At 35.0% G+C, this 23,388-nt stretch overlaps 4 protein-coding genes across 16 annotated transcripts; 2 read left to right on the top strand and 2 right to left on the bottom strand.

Moving 5' to 3' along the window:
• Nucleotides 1-1,611: 1,611 nt before the first annotated feature.
• Nucleotides 1,612-10,801, top strand: LOC146934772 (Translation elongation factor EF1A/initiation factor IF2gamma family protein). Of its 12 annotated transcripts, none has more exons than XM_085706715.1 (19): nt 1,612-1,730; nt 2,458-2,499; nt 2,607-2,678; nt 3,413-3,460; nt 3,603-3,692; nt 4,734-4,845; nt 5,544-5,589; nt 5,716-5,787; nt 5,987-6,049; nt 6,168-6,322; nt 6,422-6,486; nt 6,961-7,111; nt 7,234-7,339; nt 7,437-7,572; nt 8,024-8,088; nt 8,174-8,338; nt 9,822-9,894; nt 9,984-10,044; nt 10,445-10,801. In XM_085706715.1, the coding sequence occupies exons 1-18, from the start codon at nt 1,727-1,729 to the stop codon at nt 10,019-10,021; spliced, it is 1,503 nt and encodes a 500-aa protein (XP_085562841.1). In that variant the 5' UTR covers nt 1,612-1,726; the 3' UTR covers nt 10,022-10,044; nt 10,445-10,801. The 12 variants fall into 12 exon arrangements, with proteins under 12 accessions (XP_085562841.1, XP_085562842.1, XP_085562845.1 ...); XM_085706716.1 differs by having other exon boundaries at nt 10,429-10,801; XM_085706719.1 differs by lacking the exon at nt 2,607-2,678.
• A 1,717-nt stretch (nt 10,802-12,518) lies between these two features.
• Nucleotides 12,519-14,798, top strand: LOC146934771 (microbial collagenase). 2 transcript variants are annotated; one of them, XR_015007876.1, is made up of 5 exons: nt 12,519-12,739; nt 12,983-13,165; nt 13,256-13,315; nt 13,944-14,347; nt 14,470-14,798. XR_015007876.1 is itself a non-coding variant. In XM_085706712.1 (4 exons), exons 1-4 carry the CDS (start codon nt 12,551-12,553, stop codon nt 14,229-14,231), a joined length of 720 nt encoding a protein of 239 aa, XP_085562838.1. In that variant the 5' UTR covers nt 12,519-12,550; the 3' UTR covers nt 14,232-14,451. The 2 variants fall into 2 exon arrangements, 1 of the variants encoding a protein (XP_085562838.1); XM_085706712.1 differs by lacking the exon at nt 14,470-14,798 and having other exon boundaries at nt 13,944-14,451.
• Nucleotides 14,799-16,438: 1,640 nt separating this feature from the next.
• Nucleotides 16,439-19,324, bottom strand: LOC146934770 (protein PLASTID MOVEMENT IMPAIRED 1-like). The gene has a single exon (XM_085706709.1). The coding sequence runs from the start codon at nt 19,289-19,291 to the stop codon at nt 16,676-16,678; it is 2,616 nt and encodes an 871-aa protein (XP_085562835.1). The 5' UTR covers nt 19,292-19,324; the 3' UTR covers nt 16,439-16,675.
• Nucleotides 19,325-19,857: 533 nt separating this feature from the next.
• On the bottom strand, nt 19,858-22,996 carry LOC146934769 (protein DETOXIFICATION 16-like). The gene is made up of 8 exons (XM_085706711.1): nt 22,388-22,996; nt 21,527-22,071; nt 21,220-21,306; nt 21,067-21,123; nt 20,680-20,918; nt 20,481-20,599; nt 20,271-20,357; nt 19,858-20,162 (listed from the first exon to the last, which is right to left on the bottom strand). Exons 1-8 carry the CDS (start codon nt 22,586-22,588, stop codon nt 20,061-20,063), a joined length of 1,437 nt encoding a protein of 478 aa, XP_085562837.1. The 5' UTR covers nt 22,589-22,996; the 3' UTR covers nt 19,858-20,060.
• Between the last annotated feature and the right edge of the window lie 392 nt (nt 22,997-23,388).

Genomic DNA, 23,388 nt, shown 5'->3' with positions numbered 1-23,388 from the left:
AAAAAGAAAAAGTAAATTGCAAGCCCACCCCCGAGAGAAATTTCAATTACACTCTCCTCCCCTATTTTATTAAAATAAACACTTCACTCTCTTGAAAAGTAAACACTTGGAGAAATTTTACTACACTCCCCTATAAAATGTTTGAAACACACCCCACTCCGTTAAGAATTATATATGTATTAAACTTTAACTCATTTTAATATAAAGAAATATTTTTATAATAACAATTAACATTTGTTTGTTTCAATTTTTAAGAAATCTATTTTCTTATCTAACTGATATAGTTTTTAATATGTTGTTAACGATATTGTGAATCAAAAATGGATAAAAAAATGCATAATAGATATTAATTATATTAAAATGGTATGAAAATTTAACAAGGTTGAGGAATGTAGATTTCAACATAAGAGATAAGAGAGATGTGATTCAATCATCATTTAGAGGAGATAATTGTAATTTTCTACAATATGGTTTGAATTAGAGTGGAGGGGCGTGTTAACATAATATGAGATAATAATGTAATTTAAGCATCACTAAGGTGTCAAAATTATACATGAAATAGACATATTAAATTTGGTAATACATTTTTATAACATATGAAAGCTCATAATTTGGAACAATGACAACAAATAACATAGTGAACCTTTAAAAAAACAAAAAACCTACTGAAATTATTCATCGTAGAAAAACCTTGTTCAAGGAGTGGCAAACAATTGGTGGAGAAAGTCATTTGAATGTCGTGATTTAGCCAATAAGTTTTCCATTTAGGTGGTTGAGAATCTTTGACGTGCACTATAGATGCATCATTTTCACTTTTCAATCCACATCTTTAAGAAAGACTTAAAAATGGTTTCAACGGGCATAAATTAATTTAATGAATCGATTAAGTCTTTCAAAACATATCTTGTAAATTCTTTAACTTGAGTGAATCGATTCAAGCCAAAACAAGGCAAGAATTGATTTTTGTTTAAGTGTTCATGATAAATTTGGTATGTTGATAAGTGCAAAGACATTACGAATACAACCAAAGATGGAAGTAGTTAACAAGCAGACATCCGATTTACTAAAAGCAATGAATGAAACTTTAAAGTTGGGATTTCAACAATTCATATTTTCTACGGACTCCAAGGCGGTGGTGTATTGCTTCAATTATATATTGCATAATACGAATGAGAGTCCGTTTGTTACAGATTAAAATAAAAGTGCTTTTGACATAAATTAATTTAGAATTTTTTTTATACAGTCTATGTTCACTATTATAAGCAAAAATCTACATTTTAGATTGATTCAATTAATGATGTATATGATCTTTATTATAGACCACATACATAATTTATTAAATGAATATAAATTTTTGTTTTTTTGCTTATAATAGTAACGGATAGATTTTCAATTTTCTTCTTTACTTAAGACACACACCCCAGCAACATGCATTCATCCTTTAATTTTGATTGAAATGAATTAGTTATTTTTTGCTTTTGTAAAATAATCATAATAGTAATAAAAAGTGAGAAAGAAAATCCAATGAAAAATAAAAAAAAATAAAAAAAGGGATGTGAATGTGATTGGCATATTGGCAAATACAAAAAGCTTACGCATCTTTGTTTTTGCAGTGTTCACTCTTCCCTGCAAACGAAACGAAACGAAACGAAACCCTTGAAGTGCAGTGCAGTGCTGTGCTGTGCTGTGCTGTGTGCAGTATATTTCTATCTAACTATCTACCTCCATGGGTACGTTACGTTCTCTTCATCCAATACCAATCTGTTATTGGTTATTGCTATCATCCTCTTCTCTGCAATTCATTTTTATTTTTGACGATTTAGTTACTTAGATCTGCATGTTTCCGTTTTTCATACTCTTATTTTGATATCAGCTTTATCAATCGATATCACTCAATTTTGCTTTGCTTGCTTCATTTTTAGTGTTAATTTAATGGATGCTTGTGATTTTCACTTTGCATGATCCTATTCTGTTCACACAAACTCATATAATTTGTGTGCTTTGTGTTCTTCAATTACTCAATTTTATTACCTTATTATTTTGAGTTGCATGTTATGTTATCATGCTGCTGATTGTGGCTTCATTTTATAATTAATTTTCGGGGTGATCATCTTTATTACTGTGATTATATCTAAATCACAACGGTATCAAATTTCCGGAAAGCTGCGCAATTCGACACCCAACTTATGGATACTCTTAATTTGTTTACTACTGTGACTTTTGGTTTTAAACTCCCATATTTTTGTTTTTCCTTTTTAATTAATGGATTTTTTGTCGTTTAAAAAAATATTATTTATAATTCCTTTTGATTCTATAATAATACCTGACAAAAATAAAATAACCAAAACGAATTTTATTGCTTTTCGTCGACTCAATCAAAAGTTTTTTCTTTGAGGTTTTAAGGAATCAGGAGAGTCGGAGGTAATGTTTTTTATGTTTGTTTTGTTTGAATGGTAGATATTGAGGAGGACATTCGTTCTTTACAGCTTGACTCAGCAGGTAATCCTTAGGCATAAGGTTTTTGTGTTTTTATTCTTTTTGCTATTTGTCTATGTCTGTGTATGATTTTTTAATCTTTCTATCCAATCTTGATTATGATAAAGCAGAAGACATTAATGGGGTGGTAAATCCAGAGCTTGAAAAGCCAGATGTTGATAATGTTGATAAGATGGATGAAGGTTTGTTGTCATGAAGTGGTTGGTTACATGTTTTTTTGTGTCTTCCAGTTTCATGTTTATATTTTCTATGAAGGAAAATCTCATTAGCATCGAAAGTGGGCGTACTGTCTCTATTCTTTTTTCTTATTTTGAATTTCATTTAAAGCGTCATTGTCATTATCAATTTCTTTTGGTACCAACCTTTTTCTGCTTCTTACAATAGTACCTTTCATTTCCCCTTAACACAATCATTTTTGAATTCTCAATTGTTCAGAAAGATGGTTTTGATGTAAAACTTTATTCCCAACGGTTGAAAACGAGACTCTTAAAAGATATTATAGAAGTGGTAAACAGATGCATTCCTGTCTTCCCTCCTTTTTCTTAGGGTCTCTTGTTACAATCATGTACTTATGGCTTATCTGTTTTGAATGACTGAACGATTGATAGCCAAAATAGGTACACTGTCCCCAAAATAGGTCTCATCCAATCTATGACAAGCTCGGTTGTGTAATGTCTGTTTGCTTTGTCAGAACTAGAGAACTTGTTTGCCTATTATTTCTATTGTCGTGAAGTTCATGTATACAAACTCATCTGTTTCTTCTAGCAATGGATAATGCATTTGTTATTTTTGTGTTCATTGTCGATTGTTTTATTGGTTGTTTGCTGCCTATGTTATTGGTTTACTTCTGTAGTAGTATAACGTAACGAGGGAGATCGAGAGCATCGTATGAGGGATTTCAATTTGACTGTTTCAGATCCAAAGCAGGAGGTTCAGGCTCAGGCTGTTGAGGCCGAGCCAAAAGGTATTGGAATGTATTTAGTTTTCTAGTATGTCATAACATATGTATTGCACATTTATATTGCTGTTTTGAAATTAGACAACTCAATGCCAATTAAGATATCAGATCGATTTTCATGTCCTCACTCCATGACTTTGATTTGTAGCGAAAGATAAGGACATTCCTTCTGTTCAAGATGAAGAAGTCGAGCAAACGGAGAAAAGACACTTGAATGTTGTGTTTATTGGGCATGTTGGTAAGCTGATAAATCCCACATGGTTGCTTTACCAGTATATATAGGTTATCTCTTATCAGGGTTCCTTTTTGTCGTTTATTCAGCTTTTATCACTGTGCAATTGGTCAAGATTATGGTGTTTCATGTCTATCATCTATGCATTATAGGATTGAATTTAAATGTCCATTGGTTCAACTTCATATGAAATGAATTTTAGATGTTGGTCGTAGACCACTAGAGGGGATACCCCTGTTGACTCTTTACCGGTTACTGCCCTCTGAAAATTTTTATTTTCAAGACAGAGATGAAATGAAGGTATTCTTGACTAGAACGGTGGGTTTTCACTGCTCACTTGTTATTCATGTAGAAATTCTCCTATAATCTGTATATGTCTAGTAAGTACTAAGTAGTAACTTGTTTGGTTTTATTAATATGGGAGGATAATCAATTTCTTTTATGATGTTTCGGAAATAAAGCAAATCCAAACACAGACTAAACTTGCTTTGAATAGTATGCTCATATTATTAAACATGTGAGGAAAATAAAAGACTTATGCTAGTAAGAGGTGAGGTGGAAGGGAATATACGTGGGGAATTTGTAATTGCCTGGTTTTGTGGCAGCAGGGAAAGGTAAGTCAGTGAGATGTGAATTTGAAGGGGAAAAAAAAGCTTAAAAGAGGGCAGAGGGGTACAGCTGAGAGAACTGCATAAAGAAGAGCTGTTGGGCGTGGGGATTGATTCCTAATCTAAAATTATTCTATATTTTTCATTTCTGTTTGTTTTGTTTTCAAGATTTCTAGAGCTTATTTCTGGTGTAGGTTGTAAGGAGCTAGTCTCCCATCTCTCATTCATCAATATAAGAATAAGAACTCAGTTCCTGTTATTTTCTTTTTTCATATATCAATACATTTGTCTCAGGTTTAATCTACAATTCATTGGCTATTTAAGTATTATGGGTCTTTAACAGATTTTAAAAGCGACCTTTCTCGCATGGTCTATGTGTTTCTGTGTTCTTTTAGTATAATGTTCTAGTGGTGATTTTTTCTCGTTCTTCTTGTTCTAGATGCTGGCAAGTCTACAACTGGAGGCCAGATACTTTTCCTCAGTGGTCAGGTTGATGATCGAACTATCCAAAAATACGAGAAAGAAGCTAAGGACAAAAGTCGAGAAAGCTGGTAAGCTCATCTACTTTGTTTGTCTATTGAGATTGTTCTATTATCCAAATCCTGCTTTGCTGCCTAATCATTTGCTTGCTGCAACTCAGGGTCTTAATTTGTTGTAGTTGGCAAGGTACTTCACTGACGTGGTTTAATTATCACGTTTTAAAAAGTCGTATAATTTATGTTGGACTATCGTAATTACTGAAATTCAGAATATAATCTAATAAATTAATGGGATTACTTTCTCTTTTTGTAGCATCTTGAACAGTTTTTAAGTTGGATCCAAATATGGTTTATGATAGAGAAACTATTAGGAAAGATTTAGAGGTTAATGAGTTGGATCCAAATATGGTTTATGATAGAGCATTATGGCGTAATTTGATCCATGTAGCTGACCCCACTTAGTGGGATAAGGCTTGGTTGTTGATGTTTGTTAGGGGGATTTGACTCTTCTAAGGTGAACGCTTCACTTTCGAGTGTACATCAAGTAATATAAACTATTGTTGAGAATATTAAGGGTTGATTATATATGCACATGTACAACAATTCTTGATTGTGTTTTAATATCAACCTGTTTGAGATTACTTAATTTACTTTCAACTCACTTTAGAGGAGCCAAATCTTGTTGGGAGAGGGGATGGAACCTTTTAGCTTAGTTAATATTACTTGTTACTAGTCTATGTCAAGTTAATGATTTGAAATTTATATGCCAGGTACATGGCTTATATTATGGACACAAATGAGGAGGAGAGAGTAAAGGTATGAACAAATTTGCTGATAACGTTTAATTGGTTTTTCTCATTTAATGTAGGTCTCCACTTTTGCTTGTTAGTCATATGAATTTGTTTATGACTCATAATGAGAGTAAAGTTATGCTAATTACAGGGGAAGACTGTTGAAGTTGGAAGAGCACATTTTGAGACAGAGACAACAAGGTTCACCATTTTGGATGCACCTGTGAGTATATGCATTGCTTGATTCTCCTCAGATCAGTTTTCTGGGCCTCAAAATGCATATTCTGCTGCGCAATAATAGTTTCCCATTTTTTTCTGACTAAAAGTCTTACCTTGACTTAATTGTCATAGTATCTTTAATTTAAAATAACATATTTTTTTGCTAACATAGGAAACACCTAATATTTACATTTTTTATGCAGGGCCACAAGAGCTATGTTCCTAATATGATCAGTGGTGCATCTCAAGCTGATATTGGAGTGTTGGTAAGTTGTAATGCGCACTCATTCTGTTTCTTTTCTTGATCTTTCAGTTAATGATTCTTCACGAGCATTTGGTGATATGTTTGTCTTTTCCTTTCTGTATTTTATGCTCATCAATCAGGTAATTTCTGCTCGGAAGGGAGAGTTTGAAACTGGATATGAGAGAGGTGGACAAACTCGTGAACATGTCCAGCTTGCAAAAACATTGGGTGTGACTAAGCTGCTTGTGGTTGTCAATAAAATGGACGATCCTACAGTAAATTGGTCAAAAGAAAGGTTCTCTCTCTCTCTCTCTCTCTCTCTCTCTCTCTCTGCCTTCCTTTATGAGCTTATATGCAATTCTAATGAGATATCTTACTGGTGGTGTTTTATTAGGTATGATGAAATCGAGTCAAAGATGATTCCATTTCTAAAGCAATCAGGATACCATGTAAAAAAAGGTATCTTCTGCCTTTTATTTGCTTAAGAATGTGGGAACTTTATTTTGTCTCTCTGTTTAATCCTTATTTTTTTTAGATGCTGGTATAAATGCATTATAAATAGTGGGTGGGTTATGTTGCTTTAACATTAGGAGAATGCTTCACTAACATGACAGAGGTGACAAACTGTCTACCATAGTTCACTCCTAAGAGTTTCTTACTCTCGTCTAGAGGAATGGGGATTGTCGCATCTTGCTGGATGCTCTGGAGCTTGGGACATTTTGAAGATCGCTGAGAAGCTTTATTTACTTTTAGGAAAGTTAGGATTACGATATGAGGGTATTTAGGTCGTGCAAGGGCTAATTATTATCCCGCTCTGCAAGTTATTGTGTGGGATTTTAAAATTCATTTCATACCAATAATTTCATATTTTGTCTTTACCAGTTAAGTGGATTATGCAAACATAGTTATTTTAGTAATTTTTTTATTTAACAGATGTCTTGTTTTTACCAATATCGGGGCTCATGGGTTCAAACTTAAAAACAAGAATGGATAGAAGCATTTGTTCATGGTGGGATGGGCCTTGCTTATTTGAAGCCCTTGATAGTATCGAAGTTCCTATGGGAGATCCCAAAAGACCTTTCAGGTACTGTATTTCTAAACATTTTGTTGCTTCCCCCCCTCCCCCCCTAGAGGTCCTTTATAATTCTGTATTTTGAAAGTTCAACTTTCTTTTTCTTGCAAAGATTGAACTTCTGATCTTTGCAGGATGCCTATAATTGACAAATTCAAAGACATGGGAACTGTTGTTATGGGCAAAGTTGAATCTGGTACTATTCGGGAGGGAGATTCCCTTTTCATCATGCCAAATAAGGTAGTCTTTTTAGGGCGTTGCGAGCTTTGTCCTTCCATTCTTTCTTCTGATTTTTCCGATTTGTTGAAGTAGTTGACAACTGTACTTCATTTTGCAGGATCAAGTAAAAGTTGTTGCTATATATATTGATGAAAATCGGGTTAAACGCGCTGGACCTGGTGAAAATTTACGCGTTCGATTATCTGGTGTTGAAGAAGAAGACATATTGGCTGGGTTCGTCTTGTCTAGTGTTGGTAAGAAATTTTTTCTTCTGTTTATTTAATTTTGCTGGACTTGACATGCATCACACCAACAGTACATTTTATTGAAAACATGTTCTAGAAAGCATAATTAACAAACAATTTTGATGCTATGTGCAAAAGCTAGTTTATTTTAGAAGCATTTCATTTCTTGGTCTGATATGAAACTTTTTGCGTCCTAGCATGCCATGACCTCACATTTCCCATTCCAAACAATTTCAAATTGTGTTGTTTTCGTTTGGATTTGAAATTTATCCATAAATTATTGTGGGTTTAAAAAAAATGATTTGATTATAATGATTCCAGATGGTGACAGAAGAACCTTTTCCTGCCATAAATGCTTCAAGTTCTACTCAATTGAATTTTGAGATCTATATCATTTATGTTGTGATCCATGTGCTGCATAATGGTTTCTTACGCGGTTTTTGTTTTCCCCTTTTTGCAGCAAATCCAATATCAGCAGTTACTGAGTTTGTTGCTCAGTTGGCAATCCTTGAATTACTAGACAACGTGTGTATCCTCTGTGGCATCTGGAAGTTAGCAGTGGTTTCTATCTATTGTCAATGAAATTGACATCTGTACATAAATTCTGCAGGCTATTTTTACTGCTGGATACAAAGCTGTTCTGCACATCCACTCTGTAGTTGAGGAATGTGAGATTGTCGAGCTATTACAACAAATTGATCCAAAGACAAAGAAGCCCATGAAAAAGAAAGTTCTATTTGTAAAGAATGGTGCTGTTGTATTATGCCGTGTTCAGGTGCATTTTTTACATCACAAATGTCACTAAATTTTATCTTTTTTTATTGGTGGACAATCTTTTGTTTGACTAAAAATTGGTGGACAATATTAAAAGATACAATGGTTTGGAATTTCTCTCGTGTGATCCAGTAGCAGTGTTATAACTGTTATATTCTGTTAGCGGCATTAGTTGCTAGTTAGTATTCTGCTGTCACTCTAGAATATTGTCTCTGGTATAAACCATTTTGTACCTCTAATATTAATTCAGTGAAGTAATTCCTCATAGTATTTGGTTTTGGACTCAACCCAAAAAGCTAGCTCATGGGGTGAAGGTTGCTCCCCTTATAACCTCTATTTAGTTGATATCGCTATCTAATGTGGGACTCTCGTGCTCAGGACTGGATATCTGGAGCATGAAGTATACGAAATTAGACATCTGGCGGTGGCCCAATGGATCCATGATAAGGCCATACTACCATCTTAGGATTTGAGTTTGTGTGTAACTCAATTCTATATGCTAGCTTTTGGGGGCAAGTGTTGCTTCTACTTATCACAAGTTATAATCACTATTTAGTCTATATCACTATCTAATTGGGACTCTAAACAACTCCTGTTGTTTTCTTCTCTTCCTCTCAAATCTTTTTCCTTCTTTACAGTCTATAATAAATATGGTATCAGAGCCTATATTTTAAGGTTCATCCATGGCTTTTGATCTCTCCCTTTTTTGAGGGTCCTTCTTTGTCGCTGACAATCATGAGCTTCCCACTGTTGCCCTCTTTCCAAAGGCAATCTGCGCCAATCACCTTCTCCTTTGTGAATTACCATCTTGGAGAAATTGGATGACAAAATATTCTTAGTTTGGAATCAGGTAGAACATGCACTGAAGGGACGTTGTTTCCACCATTTCGTCGTGAATCCAACCATTTCTACGTGCTTTCTATCAGAAGATGATTGCGACATAGGTTGCATCAACATGCCATACACAAATTGTGAGAAACAAGACCAACTGTTGCTCCATGGTTGCAGTCATCACTTACATCTACAATGAGGCCGTCTGCCATGAACTCAGTGGTTTTACTTTTGACCCTTTCCTTGAACCTGTGCATTTTGTCTCCCCAAGCTTCCCTTCTTATTTCATTGCTGACTTGCTGTAGATGGACTTCTCAGGGCTATGGATAAGACTGTTGCGTGATTTTGTTTGTGCAGAATAGTTCCGTAGTCTTCGAGAGAGATTTATTCATTGCTGATGCTAGTTTTTTTTCCTTTCATCCGGGCCTTGTTAATTAGTTCCCAAGGGTATTTGTTGAGAAATCTAAAGATAAACATTGTTTAATGAATAGTATGTATGACACTTGATATGTTTGCCTTCAAAAGTTTTTATTTTTCAATTAATACCCTTTTCATTTTTGAATCCTTAACAGGTACCTCAAGGGTACTCATTATCATTTGTTTATTTATTTGTAAGAGTTTATTTACATCTTGTTTTGGTGATGTGCTTGCAGGTTAGTAACATGATATGCGTTGAGAAGTTCTCCGATTTTCCACAACTAGGGAGGTTCACTCTTCGCACTGAAGGTAAGGATTAAGACGACTGTTCAACTTGCAATGTGTTTATAATATTTATTTATATATGTTCAAGCTGTTTGACTTACCCTGTCCTACAGGAAAAACTATTGCTGTGGGAAAAGTCACTGCTCTGTGAGTTTGTAATTTTTTTGACTTGAGGTAAAAAAATATTTCATATGCGTTGTTCACCTGTGCTTGCTTTTAACGGTCAACTTTGTAATGTTGTTCATCTGGTCTTCCATAGTTTGATTATGCTAACATTTATTGGGTTTCTCTTTTACATACATTGTTTGATTTGGAAACCGACTAGCAAATGGTTGAGAGCCTAAAATATAAAATATTTTATTTTACGCAATGTTCCGATCATCGTGTCTACAGATTTTTCTGGTGTTTTATGTTTATTGAACAAATCAAATGATTTTACCGTAATAGAATAGGAAATTAATTTGCTACTGCCACTGGGTCGCTTGCATGGAAATGTCAGTTTTAATTTATGGTTCTCGCCTTTGTTTTTTCAAATTCACTACGACTAATCGTTGGCAGATTGGCATTTCTGCAGAGACAGATGGAGTGGCAGCGTTGGGGCATAATTGACAGCATGGAGTCTGCCATATATCCATTTCGGAAATTAGGTTGCATTTTCTTGGGGTAGTCCTCAATGGAGAGTTAGTTGTTGCAGCTGGTACCCATGTACTTGTATGCGTCCGTACAAGACTTGTTGCTTCAGTAGTATACGGTTGGCGGGTTCCAGCCATACTACATGTGATATATAATTGAAATGGATGGTGTTGAATCGATCCACCTAAGATTAGCTGTGGTATCTGATGACTTATATTTTAGAATAACAACAATGGAACAAACTTTGATGTTGATAAATGATTTATTTTTACTATAATTACCGAGTATACCTGATGAAGTTTTGTAGAGTTGGATTTACTGTCCCGTGTATTTCGACGATGAACTGATATGGCTAGAAATTTAACGTATAGAAACGCGGTTGAGTTAGTACTACTGAAACGAGCTTCGTAGGATGGAGATATTGATCAATACTGAATCATGGCTCATGAATCATGATATACTAGACATAACGAACTTTAGAGTGGACCGGTATTAAAATCAATTATGTGAAACTAGTTTGAAAAAACTCTTATTAAAAAATTACTAAATAACCGTTTATTACGATTAACAGACATAATTGGTAGATAATATGTTTTCCTAAGAATCTGGTTAGCGTTTGATTGTATAAAAAAATACCTAGCATCTGTTTGTTGAGTGGGGCCAATCTATGAAACTGGAGATTAATTTCTGGGTTCATCCGAAAACACTTTTGAGGTAGAGTTTCATTGTTAGTCCTGAAGGCATTGTTGTTAGGGGAAATAATCACTTTAGTCCTTGAATAGGAAAGGAGTAGTCACTTTAGTCCCTGAATGCAGAGAAATTGCAAAACAGTCTTTGAATGTAGACTCTGTTGGTCAATTTCAGGAACTAAAGTGACTAACGAAGTCTACATTCAGGGACTAAATTGACTAATAGAGTCTGCATTCAGGTTCTAAATTGACAAACAGAGTCTACATTCAGGGACTATTTTGCAATTTATCTGCATTCAGGGACTAAAGTGACGACTCATTTCCTATTCAGGGACCAAAGTGACTAATCTCCCATTGTTGTTACCTTGAAATGGTTTGGTTAACCGCTCGAAAGCTTTTAGAATTTGAAGATAAAATATAATACGCGATCTTTAGAAATATGACATGATAAACTGAAGTTGTAATTGTTGAATAACAACGCTATTGATGAATGATAAGAATTCAACCATATACACAAATACATTTCCTTTAATTATTTAAAAAAAATAGTCTTTTTTTCCCCTTCAATTGTGTATGTGTCAATTCGTGTCAAAATCAAATGTCCAAATGCTTGTGACTTGTTCTCTAAAAAAAATATCAGGTCGAACAACCATAAATATAATAAATTACTTATGGGGATAACCATAAATAAAATGCATTTAGACACGCACAATGAAATAGGTTATTCCATCTTTCTCATATTATGTGTTCCATTTAAGTTTTATGGGTATTAAAAAAACGATTAAAGTTGTTGATTTCAATGATAAAATGTGTTATTTACTAAAATATCTTTATTAATTATAGTTAGTAGAGTGGTTATAGATGATTTAAATGCAATAGATAATGGTACATTAATATTGTAAAATGGAGTATGCGACAAAATATTATAAAAGATGACACCTAATTTGAGACGAATGAAGTTATTTAAATGTTTCTTCTCTTAGCTTTTTTGTATTTGTGTGTATCTAAATAAAACTATTTGTGTATGTGACGAAGCAAATGGTTTCTCAATGGTTTCTTGCATGAGCATCCACCTAGCAGCTCATCTTTAGGCACAACCAATCATTTCTTCCTTCCTTGTAAATATGTGATTGGCTATGCCGTGCCTTGTCAATTAATTAATATAGTAATGATTTTTCCTTCCCTCCCCGCGCCAATAATAATAATAATAATGTTGCAATAACGATGATAATAGAAATTTCAGGACCACATAATCATAAATACTGAACAGTGAAACACAAAAAAAAAAAGTAAAGTAAAATGGTTGAGAAGTGAAAGGCTTTAGCTAGTTTAGTATCATCAGCTAGCTACATTTGCAAATGGCAATGAACTACTGTATACACACATCACCAATTCATGTGTTGTACGTCTCATCTTTTAAACCATCAAAGCCTCTCAGAACAACAACAACAAAACATCATCATCATGTTCAAAGAACAAGAATAAGAGCAACCCTTGATGACATTCAAAACAACCCACTTGTTGTTCAGGACGACAATCCCAAAAGGGTAAGCTGCTATTGCTATGCTTATGTTCTTTTCCTTTCCATTTGGGGAGCTTATGGAACCAACTTATACCATGTCCATAAGCTCTTCGATATATATTATGGAACAACTTATTGCTCATATGAAAATACTTTGATTTTATTTTATCTTTTGTTGTACAAATAACTTATATCATAAGTGCTTAATTAAGCAGTCTGTTTATCCAAAAACGACTTAATTTAATTTTTAACTTCTATCTTTACGTAGGAAGTAGAGGAATGTGTGAAACTGCTTAAAAATGCAGCTAAGACAAGAAAGGTACCAGCAGAAGAGATTCTTTCAGCACTGTCTCTCATTGAGAAAGCAAAAATTGATCCTTCTTCTTTTCTTGACACCCTTGGAGGAAAGGATTCCCCTGGGAGAACCTGGATGCTTATTTTTACTGCTAAGGTTATAACATATTTCTCTTATTTCGTATGATTCTGGTTTTAAACTATGTTTAGCAGTTTATACTTACTATAATTTTTTGCTGAATTTTAGAAAAAATTAGATGGTGGTGTATATTTTCCTCTCACAGCTGTTCAGAGATTTGATGCTGCTGTAAGTCTCTTTCTTATCATACCATCTTTATTTCATTCTAGATACATAAGAGTCCATTTATAGTGGAAAAATTAATAGAGCCCTTCATTTGCATAATTAGAAGCTTGTACCTTTTATGTGTTTGTGTTTTGAACTACATTCTCGGTTTGAGATCTAATATTTTATTTTATTTTTTAAATATAATTTTTACTTATGTTAAGGACAATTCTACATTGGATATTGTGATGGTACCACTTTTACGAGGTTGTGAGGATTTTAGGTTGTGCTGTTGTTTCTTAGCCACTTACATGAAATCGGGGTTAACAACACCCACGCACCCTGCACACCGAGCCACCGACCACTTGTGCTAAACCCCGGTGGTAAATCACAATGTTATTTGGAATGGCTCTTGTGGAATGTTTTTATCTATGAGTTATAAGGCCTCTATAAAAGATTCTTCATTGCCTTCTTAACTCTTCTTATGCAAGCAATGTTGTATTGCTGTTCTTTGTTTTATTCCTTTTAAATGTTGCTTATGCCAAATCATCAAACTATGGCTAAGTTATCTTTAGAAGAAAAAAAACTAGGGTATTTTTTTTTTTTTGATTTCTTCTGTCTAAGTTAGACTGTTATGTTGATAAATTGTTAGGCAAAAAGGATCGAAAACGGTGTATTTCTTGGACCTATCGGACAATTAACATTTGAAGGCAGACTGTCGTGGAAAAACAGAATATTGTCTTTCATTTTTGAGAACCTTCGAATAAAAGTTGGACCTTTAAAACCTCTACAAATCAGCCTTGGACAAAAGGAAGACAGGGAACCAAGTACAAAGGATCCATTTTTTATCTGGTTTTATGTTGATGAGGAAATAGCTGTTGCTCGAGGCCGAAGTGGAGGCACTGCATTTTGGTGTCGGTGTCGTCAGGTTGATATTTGATTCTTTTGCATTTCTGTGGAGGCACTGCATTTTGTGTCGGTGTCTTTCTCTGAGTTTCTGACTTATTGGAAAGAAATATTCACATATATGGTTTGAAACAGTTGAAGTTCATTCAGGTGAGTTACTTTTTGTATTTGTGTACTTTTTTGTTTTATAATACATACAATCCAGAAACTGAAATGTATATAGATACTTCAAATTGAAGTTTTCTTTTCATGATGCTATGCCCCTGCTGTAGAAATTCGGGCCCGGCCATTTGTGAGAAAATAGGATTCAAAAAGTACTATAAGAAGATGAAGAAAAGAACAATTCTCCATCAGATTCAGTTAGTTACATATTGAGTACTAGGTTTTGGATTTGTTGCTGGCTGAAATGGACAACAATGACATGCCAAACTTTTTCCCTCATTAGGTGAAGTTAGCTGCATAGATCAAACAATACCATAATGTGTTATTATTCAACAATGTCGTAACATCTTTACTGTGGTATCTTATTATGAATCACGTGTCAATGTAAACAGTCTGAATCCAAATATCTCTGAATGATTTGATTAGTACTTTTTTCTTCCGTCTTCCTTTTTTATCTACTCTCTTACCAATACTTATGACTTTCTTTTCCACACATTTGTTGGAATGCATTTCGTCTATAATGGATGTCACTGCAACTTTCTGTTTAATACTTTCATTTCTAGTCCTATCTTGCAAGTGTGAGTGCTTATTCATATTAACATTTTCATTGAAATTATTTTCTTTTTGGGTTTAATTTTGTCTACTATTCATTTTCATACAATGTTGCAGATGATGATGATTTTTTCATAAAACTTGAGGGACGTAATAAAGTAACACGCACTAAAAAAACGCAGAAAAATAGTCGACTAGTGTTCTTTCAATCTGTTAAGAGTCCCCAATTGGATGAGAGATGATATGAACATATGTTTATAAGTCGGGGCAATCCTCCTCACCTTACAAGCCGGTTTTGTAAGGTTGAGTTAGGCCCAACCCAAAACTTTAAGATGGTATCAGGGTCTATCCAAGATTCATTGGGTCACTTGCTATCAGGTTTTCACTATCAGGCCACTCGGGTCATGCTCTTGATGTACAGTCCTGGGCGAGAGGAGTGTTAAGAGTCCCGCATTGAATGAGAGATGACATGAGCTTATGCCTATAAGTGGAGGTAATCCTCACCTTTCAAACCGGTTTTGTAAGGTTGAGTTAGGCCCAACCCAAAATTTTAAGACAATCCTTATTTTATTTTTTTCACAAGTAAAATCCAATGGCTTAAACTAATGATGCAACTCCATAAGCCAATGAGGAAAAAGATGTATTGATTCGGCTTATCTTTAGTCTTTCAAAATGTTTCTTTGTATCTTATACATTCGGAATAGATTTGTATCAAGAGGAGTGAAAAAGGAAGTCTAGAATGAAGTCTATGATCAACAATATGATGACATGTCAGCATCTATGATGAATGTAGCAAATCTAATTTATTTTATGGGTCATGCTAACTGGTTCCCTAAGGACATTTGTTATAGAATTCATAAAAGGAAATTTTGTCTTTGAAATATAAGTCAAACATTTGTTAAAGTAATAAATTCTCAATATTCTATACAAAAGTTACCTCTTTTGAATCCTTAAACAATGCCATAAGGTCACTTATCAGCATTTTCCTTATTTTATAACTGATGAATCATGGTTTCTGGTTTGTTGCATCTTGTGAAGTTTTGTTGCCATATTTTTGTTATGTTGATCAAATATCATGAAGCAAAGTCAATGGATACATAGTGTTGGATATAGAAAGGTTTAACGTGGAAAAGAATATGTTATGTGAACAGCATGAAAGGGATATTTTTATTGAATGATAACCATCATATTTATACATAAAGAAAAGCCTAAAATAATGCATAAAGAAACTACTATTTGAAAACTAAATGCCTAAAAACTGGTAACAAATAGAGCATATCAGAGAGTTCCTAACAATAACATAAAAAGATAATGGATCCTAAAAATTAGGATCTTAAAACAGTAGTTTCATAGTCATCCAGTCAACACATAGTTATGTTGTTATGTGCATTTGACCTGGTTCTTATCTTGGGGTAGGTAGTACAAGGAATTTCTCTTTATTCTTAAGCCTTCAATTTAAAGTAATAGGTATGTGCAGGCCTAGATAAATATCTTTATTTTTTTTGTTCTATATCCCATGGATGCATAGACAATGCAAAAGTACACACTTTTATATCTATATATAATCGAACCAGATCAACAAATATGAACCAACAGGTTGAAAAAACACAAAAAGGGGCAAAAAAGAAAAAGAAAGAAATATCAAAATGAAAATAATCAAATAGGGTCATTCAGTCTCAGACCCTATTTTATTGAACTTTCTATGATACATGAATGAAACTTTTTATGATACATGAATGCAAGAGTGTTTCCTTGGCATACTCATCACTTTACAAGCTTGACATCGGGATTTCTCATGGTTTTGAGCCACATATCAGCCACGATCCGTGACGAAATACTCCATAGCAGGTCTTGCCCCTTTGTCAATGTCTTCTTCCCTTTCTTCCCTGCTTTTCCCAACCCATATGCAACTAACCATTGCATTGCAGTTAGTCTTTGCTTCTCATTGTCCCATGCATTCTTATTTGTGGAACTCCTAACTTTGAAACCACCCACATGCATGCTTGTTACTTTGAACCTCTTCTCCTCCTCCTTAGCCCCCTTTGTGCCAGAACGTGTTGCATGAATAAGCACCATCGTAGGTCCTCCAACTTCTTCATATCGTCTCATTGGATCCCGCAGTTGGACAACCAATATCAGCGTGACTCTTTCAGGTTCACCATTAGAACTTGCAGTTGCAGTACCTTTGTTGTAGCTTAAGCTTTGGTCTCTAATCCAATCCTCAAGTGGAATAGCAGAAGCCAAAAGATCTTTCCCACTTTCCCCTTTCTTTGAGCTGAGTGCAGAAACATCGAATGGAGCTTCTTCTTCGGCCACGTCAGCTTGAATTTTCAATGCCTCAACTGCCATGGATTCAATCTTCTGCATTGATATAGCAAGAAGCTTCTCTGAAGTAACTGGATTTTCATCAACATTCCAAAGTCCTGTTGATATTCGTTCTCTCCTTCCTGAACTGATAATGTTTGACATGCTTTTCAATGCAGAAACTATGCGGGCAGCGCTGGAACTTGCTCCTTCCTTGTTCCTACCTTGTACGACGGCTGACGCGATGCCTTCAAAAGCAATCTGCTCTGCAGTTTTTCCCATCAGTTCATCTATCGGCATCAAGGAGGATAAAATTAGAGAGCCGAGTTCATCAAGACCAATGCCAGCCAATTTCTGAAACAAGTCAAACCCACTTACGGATTCATGCGATGCCAACACAAAAGGCTTTGACATCTGCATTGCTAGCTTTGGGGTATCTTTTCTAGCCACAACAACATCCAAAGGATTCATGGAAGCCAAGTATCCGCCATCTCTTGTTTGAACCACACAACCCAAGCCTTTACCGAGGTCAGAAAGATATACTTCGGATTCTCCTCCATCTTCCGGAGAATCGGCATGCCCTTCAAGTTGTAAAGGTGGAATTTCAGGTTGGTCGAATAAGTATCCTTTGCTGTCTTGATCCTCCTCAAGCATCTGAAGAAACTCCCTAGTCACAGTTTCTTCATCTGCATCCAATGATTCCGTCTCTTCCTCTATTTTCATTGAATTATTAATTCCATCATCTCCCATCATAGACTCAAGAGCTTTTATTTGTTGAGCAATTGAATCAAGCTCAGACAATCTAGCATGGTGCACATGATCGTGCACTACTTCCTTCACAACCTCATCTGCAACCGGTTTCTCTTCTATGGTTTTATCAGATTCCTCACCTTCATCTTCTTCCTTCTCTTGAACCTCAATCCCTTTATCAACTACCTCAAAATCCGGAAGATCAAAATCCTCCACTTGTTCTATGTGGTCATCAACTTTCTGGACAGAAGAAGAGGAATCATGAACTGGATTTGGGTCATCAAGATTCAAATCATCCATTCCTTGAATGGCACTGCCACCTTCATGTGAATGTGAAGGAGTCCACGCGTCGTTTCTGCTTGTCATTCTAGGACTAGGCACACTGAAGGATGATTTGGATTGTTTGCGTGCGAAGGAAGATGACAAACTACTCAACTTGCTGGACTTTGAATTCTGCATTGGACTATTGTTATTTGTATTATTGTATATATCAACTCCTCCATCTTTCTCCACAATCTGAAAACCAAGTTTCACAACAAGTTCTCCTCCTTTCGCCTTTCCAGATAACTTGAAGCTCGTATCCCACTGCCTAACTCGTGCACCTTGTTGGCTTTTCTCAACGGACTCTCGAATCAACTCGCTCAAATCCACATAGCTTCTTCCAAAATCCAGCTCTTGAGCATCAACAGCAAAAAGATAAATTGAAAAGGGACGTGGCTCAAACTTCTTCTCATGATTGTTGTTGGTATAATAAGCATGGCACTTGATGAAAAGTGTCTCTTCGAAATCAGCAGCTCCTTGTGAAACACGTGATGGCATTGTCTTAACAGCACCATCCTTTGTTTCCTTCTTCCTAACGCAAACGGCTAGTCTTAGTCCGTTCATGGAAGAAGGAAGGTCTTGAGCAGCTACCACTTCAACAGAGAACAAACAGCTTAGTTTCTGCATTCCAATATGTGAAAGTGCACGCATCGGCTTCCACTTCCAAATCCCTTTCTTCTCATTCTCTCCCAAATTAGTTGTTGATGTGTTAACCACCACCTCTTTGGTTTCTGTCTTGGAAATTCCATCCTCAAGCTTTGGTCTTGATCGCCATGGGGACAAGGACATGCGACGGGATCGAGGTTTGTTACTGCTTTCACTGTAAACTTCGGTTGCGTGATTGTCATTGTGATCTTCAATGGATGGAACAGGAGTTGTTCGTGGCAAAACAAGGGAAGCTGTTCTTCGAGCTGTGGTGGATGTGTGTGATTTGTAGAGGGTTTCACTCAGAGCCTCTAGTTCTTCAAGAATCTGAGCATTGGGATTGTTCTTGGCATCTGCCATTGGTATATTGAATGAAGATGATGTTGCTGTAATGAATGGAGAGTGAGAGGATAAGATGATCATATCACATGGTTTGGTGAGTCAATTTTTAAAGGCTGTTTCTGAACCAAGAAAAAAAAAATTATTAATTGGATTTGTGGAGGATAGAAGATGAATGGTGACATTGCATTTTTCCTTGGTTGAGTAAGACAAATTTGGAAATGGATAGGTTGATTTCTGAGTAGACAAATGGGTCCCAGGGAAGTTAATGTCAATTGTTTGCACTTGCACTGATTGGTATGTTTCAAAGACAGAAGATGCTGATTAAGTGAAACTTCCCTTCCTCTCCTCAAATTGGTTTGTTTGTTGAGGAAAGGGTGTTCTGTTTGGGAGAAAAAGAAGAAGAAGCCAAAAGTACATAGCAGTGGATAAGGTTATTTCAACAGTTATATTTATTTGCAAAAGGAATTTATTGACAGACTTTGCTCTTTACATGATTTATATGCTTACTGTACTTTTCTTTAATATACTCAAATTTAATTCTTACTTTGTCTTCTCAATATGTATGTATTGTATAATAAGAAAAATTTAAAATTCCAGAATTAATTTGCTTAATTTTGTAAAAGCCCAATTGCTTGAATTTTGAAATTGTTCAAACAAAACCAATCTAGTGAACTAGTACTTAACAAAACACAATTCCTAAGGACACTACTTTTATTATGGTGCATGGTGGAAGGTTTTGCTATGATTCAACACAATAAAACCAATAATAAACCATACAAGAAATTGATTAGGGAATTTGTTCAAGTTTTTGAGATGGTGAAATGCTGTCTCTGAGGGTAGTATTTGGGGTGGTGGTTGAGCGCTCTACTCTTCTTTGAGCTTTTGTTGCCTAATAAATAAAATAACCAGAGTTGTGTAAGTAAATTAGCAAGCTAAATGCAATATCAAACAAAAATAAGCACATTAATGAATATTGAATTATTCTGAATTTGCTTACTTCTTCCTCCCAGTTAGAACGAATGGTAAAAATACTGTAAAGTAAAGTTTGCACAATAAATGCAGAGATGATCCCTAACCACAGTCCCTATTATTTGACAGAAAAAAGAGTACAAGTCAGTAATTGCAAGAGAATAAAAACAAAACACAATCCAGATAGATAAGGTATGACATATTTATCACTATATTTAGAATACAATCTTTACTTTACCATGACATGCATGTGTACAAAAAAGGCTAATACAACTGCACATGGTACACCTACAACATAAAATGAACCAAGATTCACATAGGCACCGATCTTCTGCCACCCACATCCTGCAAGAACACCTGCATCATCCAAACCGTGACCGTGTAAGCCGTTGGTACAATATTCTACAGATAATAAGATCAAAGAGAGACATACATACCTGAAAGTGTACTTTGGATGGCATCTAAGAAACTGGAGATAGCTAAAATTGGCATCATAGCTGACACATATCTGATGACTTGTTTGTCATCACTGTAAAGATGCCCCCACACTTTCCTGGCTAGAATCATACTTAAAACCATAAATAAGGCTGCAATGAAGGATGTCGATAACGCCACACGAACTGCTAGACTTGCACCATTTGGATTTCCACCTCCCAGTTCATTCGATACCCGTATGCTATCAAACAAATCCATCAAAACTAATATCAAACTACACAATATTTACATTGCAGTGTGCTTTTGATTTTTATTAACTTTCATAAATAAACAAGCTCAAGTATGTAATAAAAAAGGAAAAAGTATTAAAGCAAGTGACTATAGAATACCTGACAGCACAACTGCACCCAAAAGGGATCATCCAAGCTAGACCAAATGTATTAAGGCTGCAAATAAATGATTTTTAGTTTTACATCCACAATTAGCACTTAATGTATATTGAAGAATGTTGTAAATATTTGAACTGGAGATATATTACTGACCATATTGAAAGCACTGACGTTTCTATTACTGGATTAGGAAGAAGACCAGACATGAGAACCATCAATTCAAAAGTCCACACTTTCAAACTGTCACAAAAATATCTAGCATCAAAAGAACTCTGAAAAATCTAGTTTTGTGTAAATTTATAGGCAAAGTTGCATCTACCATCCTATAAATTATGTGTTTGTATCAGATTGGTCATTTAAGTTATGTAACCCGTCCTTAAAAGACCAATGCAGTATGAACATAGGCGTTAGATGCATTCCCAAATTATACTATTGTTTGACAGTTCAAAGAAATCATTACCAGACCATGAGAGCTGAAGGTATAGCAAGTCTAAGGAAGACAAAGAGATCCTGCAGAGCTCTCTTTGAAAATCCTGTCCATGTTTGTTTACAAGTAGAAGAAAATTTTACATAGAGTGAAATCAACAACACATTGACCCAATAACATATAGAATTGGATATAGCTGCCCCTTTACTTCCAAGCTTAAATTCAAAAACCAAAAGCCAACACAAAAGGGTGTGAAGCAAAGCTGCAATCCCAGAAGTTACCACCATTGGGAGGACAATGTTTTGTGTTTGCAAGAACTTGAGAATGCATTGGAGAGGACCATATGCGAACAAACTCGGGATCAGAAAAAATGCGTATGAACCAGCTTCCTTGGATATGGCTTTGTCCTGATGCATAACAACTAAAATTTGTTTTGTATTTGCCCATATGATGGCAAGGAATACACTCACAATTGAAACCACAATCATGGCTCTTTGCATATGTATTCCAAGCATATGGTACTGTTCTGCTCCATTTGATTGACCACAAAATGTGTCCAGTGCACTAGTAATTCCCATCTGATCAAAACATTTATGCATGTACTAAGTAATTGAGAGTTGAGACATATAATATAACTAAAAAAATTTAATGCAATCATTACTATATACTCCTCCCTCTGAATTGACATATAAGCAAAATTGGACTGAATTGTGCATATTGAAAAAATATGACTTACAATTTTCTTATAATTCATTCCAGCACATGATACGATACGAGAGTATGTTTTGTTTTTGTAAGGTTTACTAGTATGTTACATTACATGCAAAGAAAACTAACAGGACAAAAGTATATAATATAATAGGAGGTGGAAAAGAATGAAATAAATGTATATACCAGTAATGTGAAGCCAGTAACAGATGCAAAGGAAGTGGCCATGGAAGCACCAGAAAGAGGAAGGGTACCAAGATGTCCAACAAACACAATAGAAATTGTTTGTAGAATGTATTGCAAGATTCCAACTGAGGACAAAGGAACTGCTAACCATAGTTGTCTCTTCAATTCTGCTATCACTAACTCTTGTCTTTCACTTCTCATCTTTGATATTTTCTTTTAATCACTCAAGTTCCTACCTTATACAGATTTTGTTAAATGTCACTGCCAACCCGATATTGCATTCGTCATAGAAAGAAGAAGAAGAAGAAGAAGAAGAAGAAGAAGAAGAGTACAAATCAAAAAGGTGACCACAATGAATACTGCATTCGTCACAGTTAATATTCAGAACCACCGAACCTCCGCAAATTTTTGTCAATTGTATGTGTTGTACAAATGCATGATATCTTCTTGTCACTCATGCAGCTTCTCTCATTTTTCAAAGAGTTTTGTTGTCTTTAGCATAATTAACTCTCTTTTGCCTGAAAAAGTGTGTGAGTTTCATAAATATATTGTCAAACCACTTTTATAGATTTTTTCTCCTTTGTTATGTGACCACCTCTTTTGTGTGTCAGTTTTTATGGGTTAGATATTTTAACATATATCAAGTTAGTTAGCATTAATTAATTAAATACAACGCCGATTCTTCCTATTTTTCATGTGTTCTTTATCGACCGTTTTACAAAGGTGGCTGTGTACCACACTCCAAAGAGTAGCCGATAAGAAATAATAGAAAAATACATTGAAACCCCTTCCTATCTAGTTATGCTTGCAAGGATTTTGGATATCCTTTTCATTTTTTGTTTCTTGATATAGTTAAATAAATATTGATTAGAGTTACTAATAAGGGACACTAATATTCATTTTTTTTTTTAACAATCAAAAATGGAATATATTAAACACCAAACAAGCAACCCCCCCAGCACAATGTGTGCCAAAAGAATTACTAAAATACACAGTGTCAA

The sequence above is a fragment of the Medicago sativa genome, chromosome 4 (assembly GCF_051527215.1).
Source record: "Medicago sativa cultivar Bolivia chromosome 4, Bolivia_mono, whole genome shotgun sequence".
In the NCBI taxonomy this organism is placed as follows: domain Eukaryota; kingdom Viridiplantae; phylum Streptophyta; class Magnoliopsida; order Fabales; family Fabaceae; genus Medicago; species Medicago sativa.
Note: the sequence above shows the minus strand (reverse complement) of the source record. Positions and strands in the feature narration are given on the sequence as shown.

Excerpts from the sequence above, each read along its gene's own strand:
- LOC146934772 (XM_085706713.1), top strand. Across the intron at positions 8,089-8,173 it reads TCCTTGAATTACTAGACAAC|GCTATTTTTACTGCTGGATA; the intron begins GTGTGTATCCTC and ends TAAATTCTGCAG. Across the intron at positions 9,895-9,983 it reads GTTCACTCTTCGCACTGAAG|GAAAAACTATTGCTGTGGGA; the intron begins GTAAGGATTAAG and ends CCTGTCCTACAG.
- LOC146934771 (XM_085706712.1), top strand. The coding sequence starts at position 12,551 with ATGGCAATGAACTACTGTATACACACATCACCAATTCATGTGTTGTAC. Across the intron at positions 12,740-12,982 it reads AGGACGACAATCCCAAAAGG|GAAGTAGAGGAATGTGTGAA; the intron begins GTAAGCTGCTAT and ends ATCTTTACGTAG. Across the intron at positions 13,316-13,943 it reads TTCAGAGATTTGATGCTGCT|GCAAAAAGGATCGAAAACGG; the intron begins GTAAGTCTCTTT and ends ATAAATTGTTAG.
- LOC146934770 (XM_085706709.1), bottom strand. The coding sequence starts at position 19,291 with ATGGCAGATGCCAAGAACAATCCCAATGCTCAGATTCTTGAAGAACTA.
- LOC146934769 (XM_085706711.1), bottom strand. The coding sequence starts at position 22,588 with ATGAGAAGTGAAAGACAAGAGTTAGTGATAGCAGAATTGAAGAGACAA. Across the intron at positions 21,307-21,526 it reads CCTTCAGCTCTCATGGTCTG|TTTGAAAGTGTGGACTTTTG; the intron begins GTAATGATTTCT and ends TTTTTGTGACAG. Across the intron at positions 21,124-21,219 it reads ACGTCAGTGCTTTCAATATG|CCTTAATACATTTGGTCTAG; the intron begins GTCAGTAATATA and ends ATTTATTTGCAG.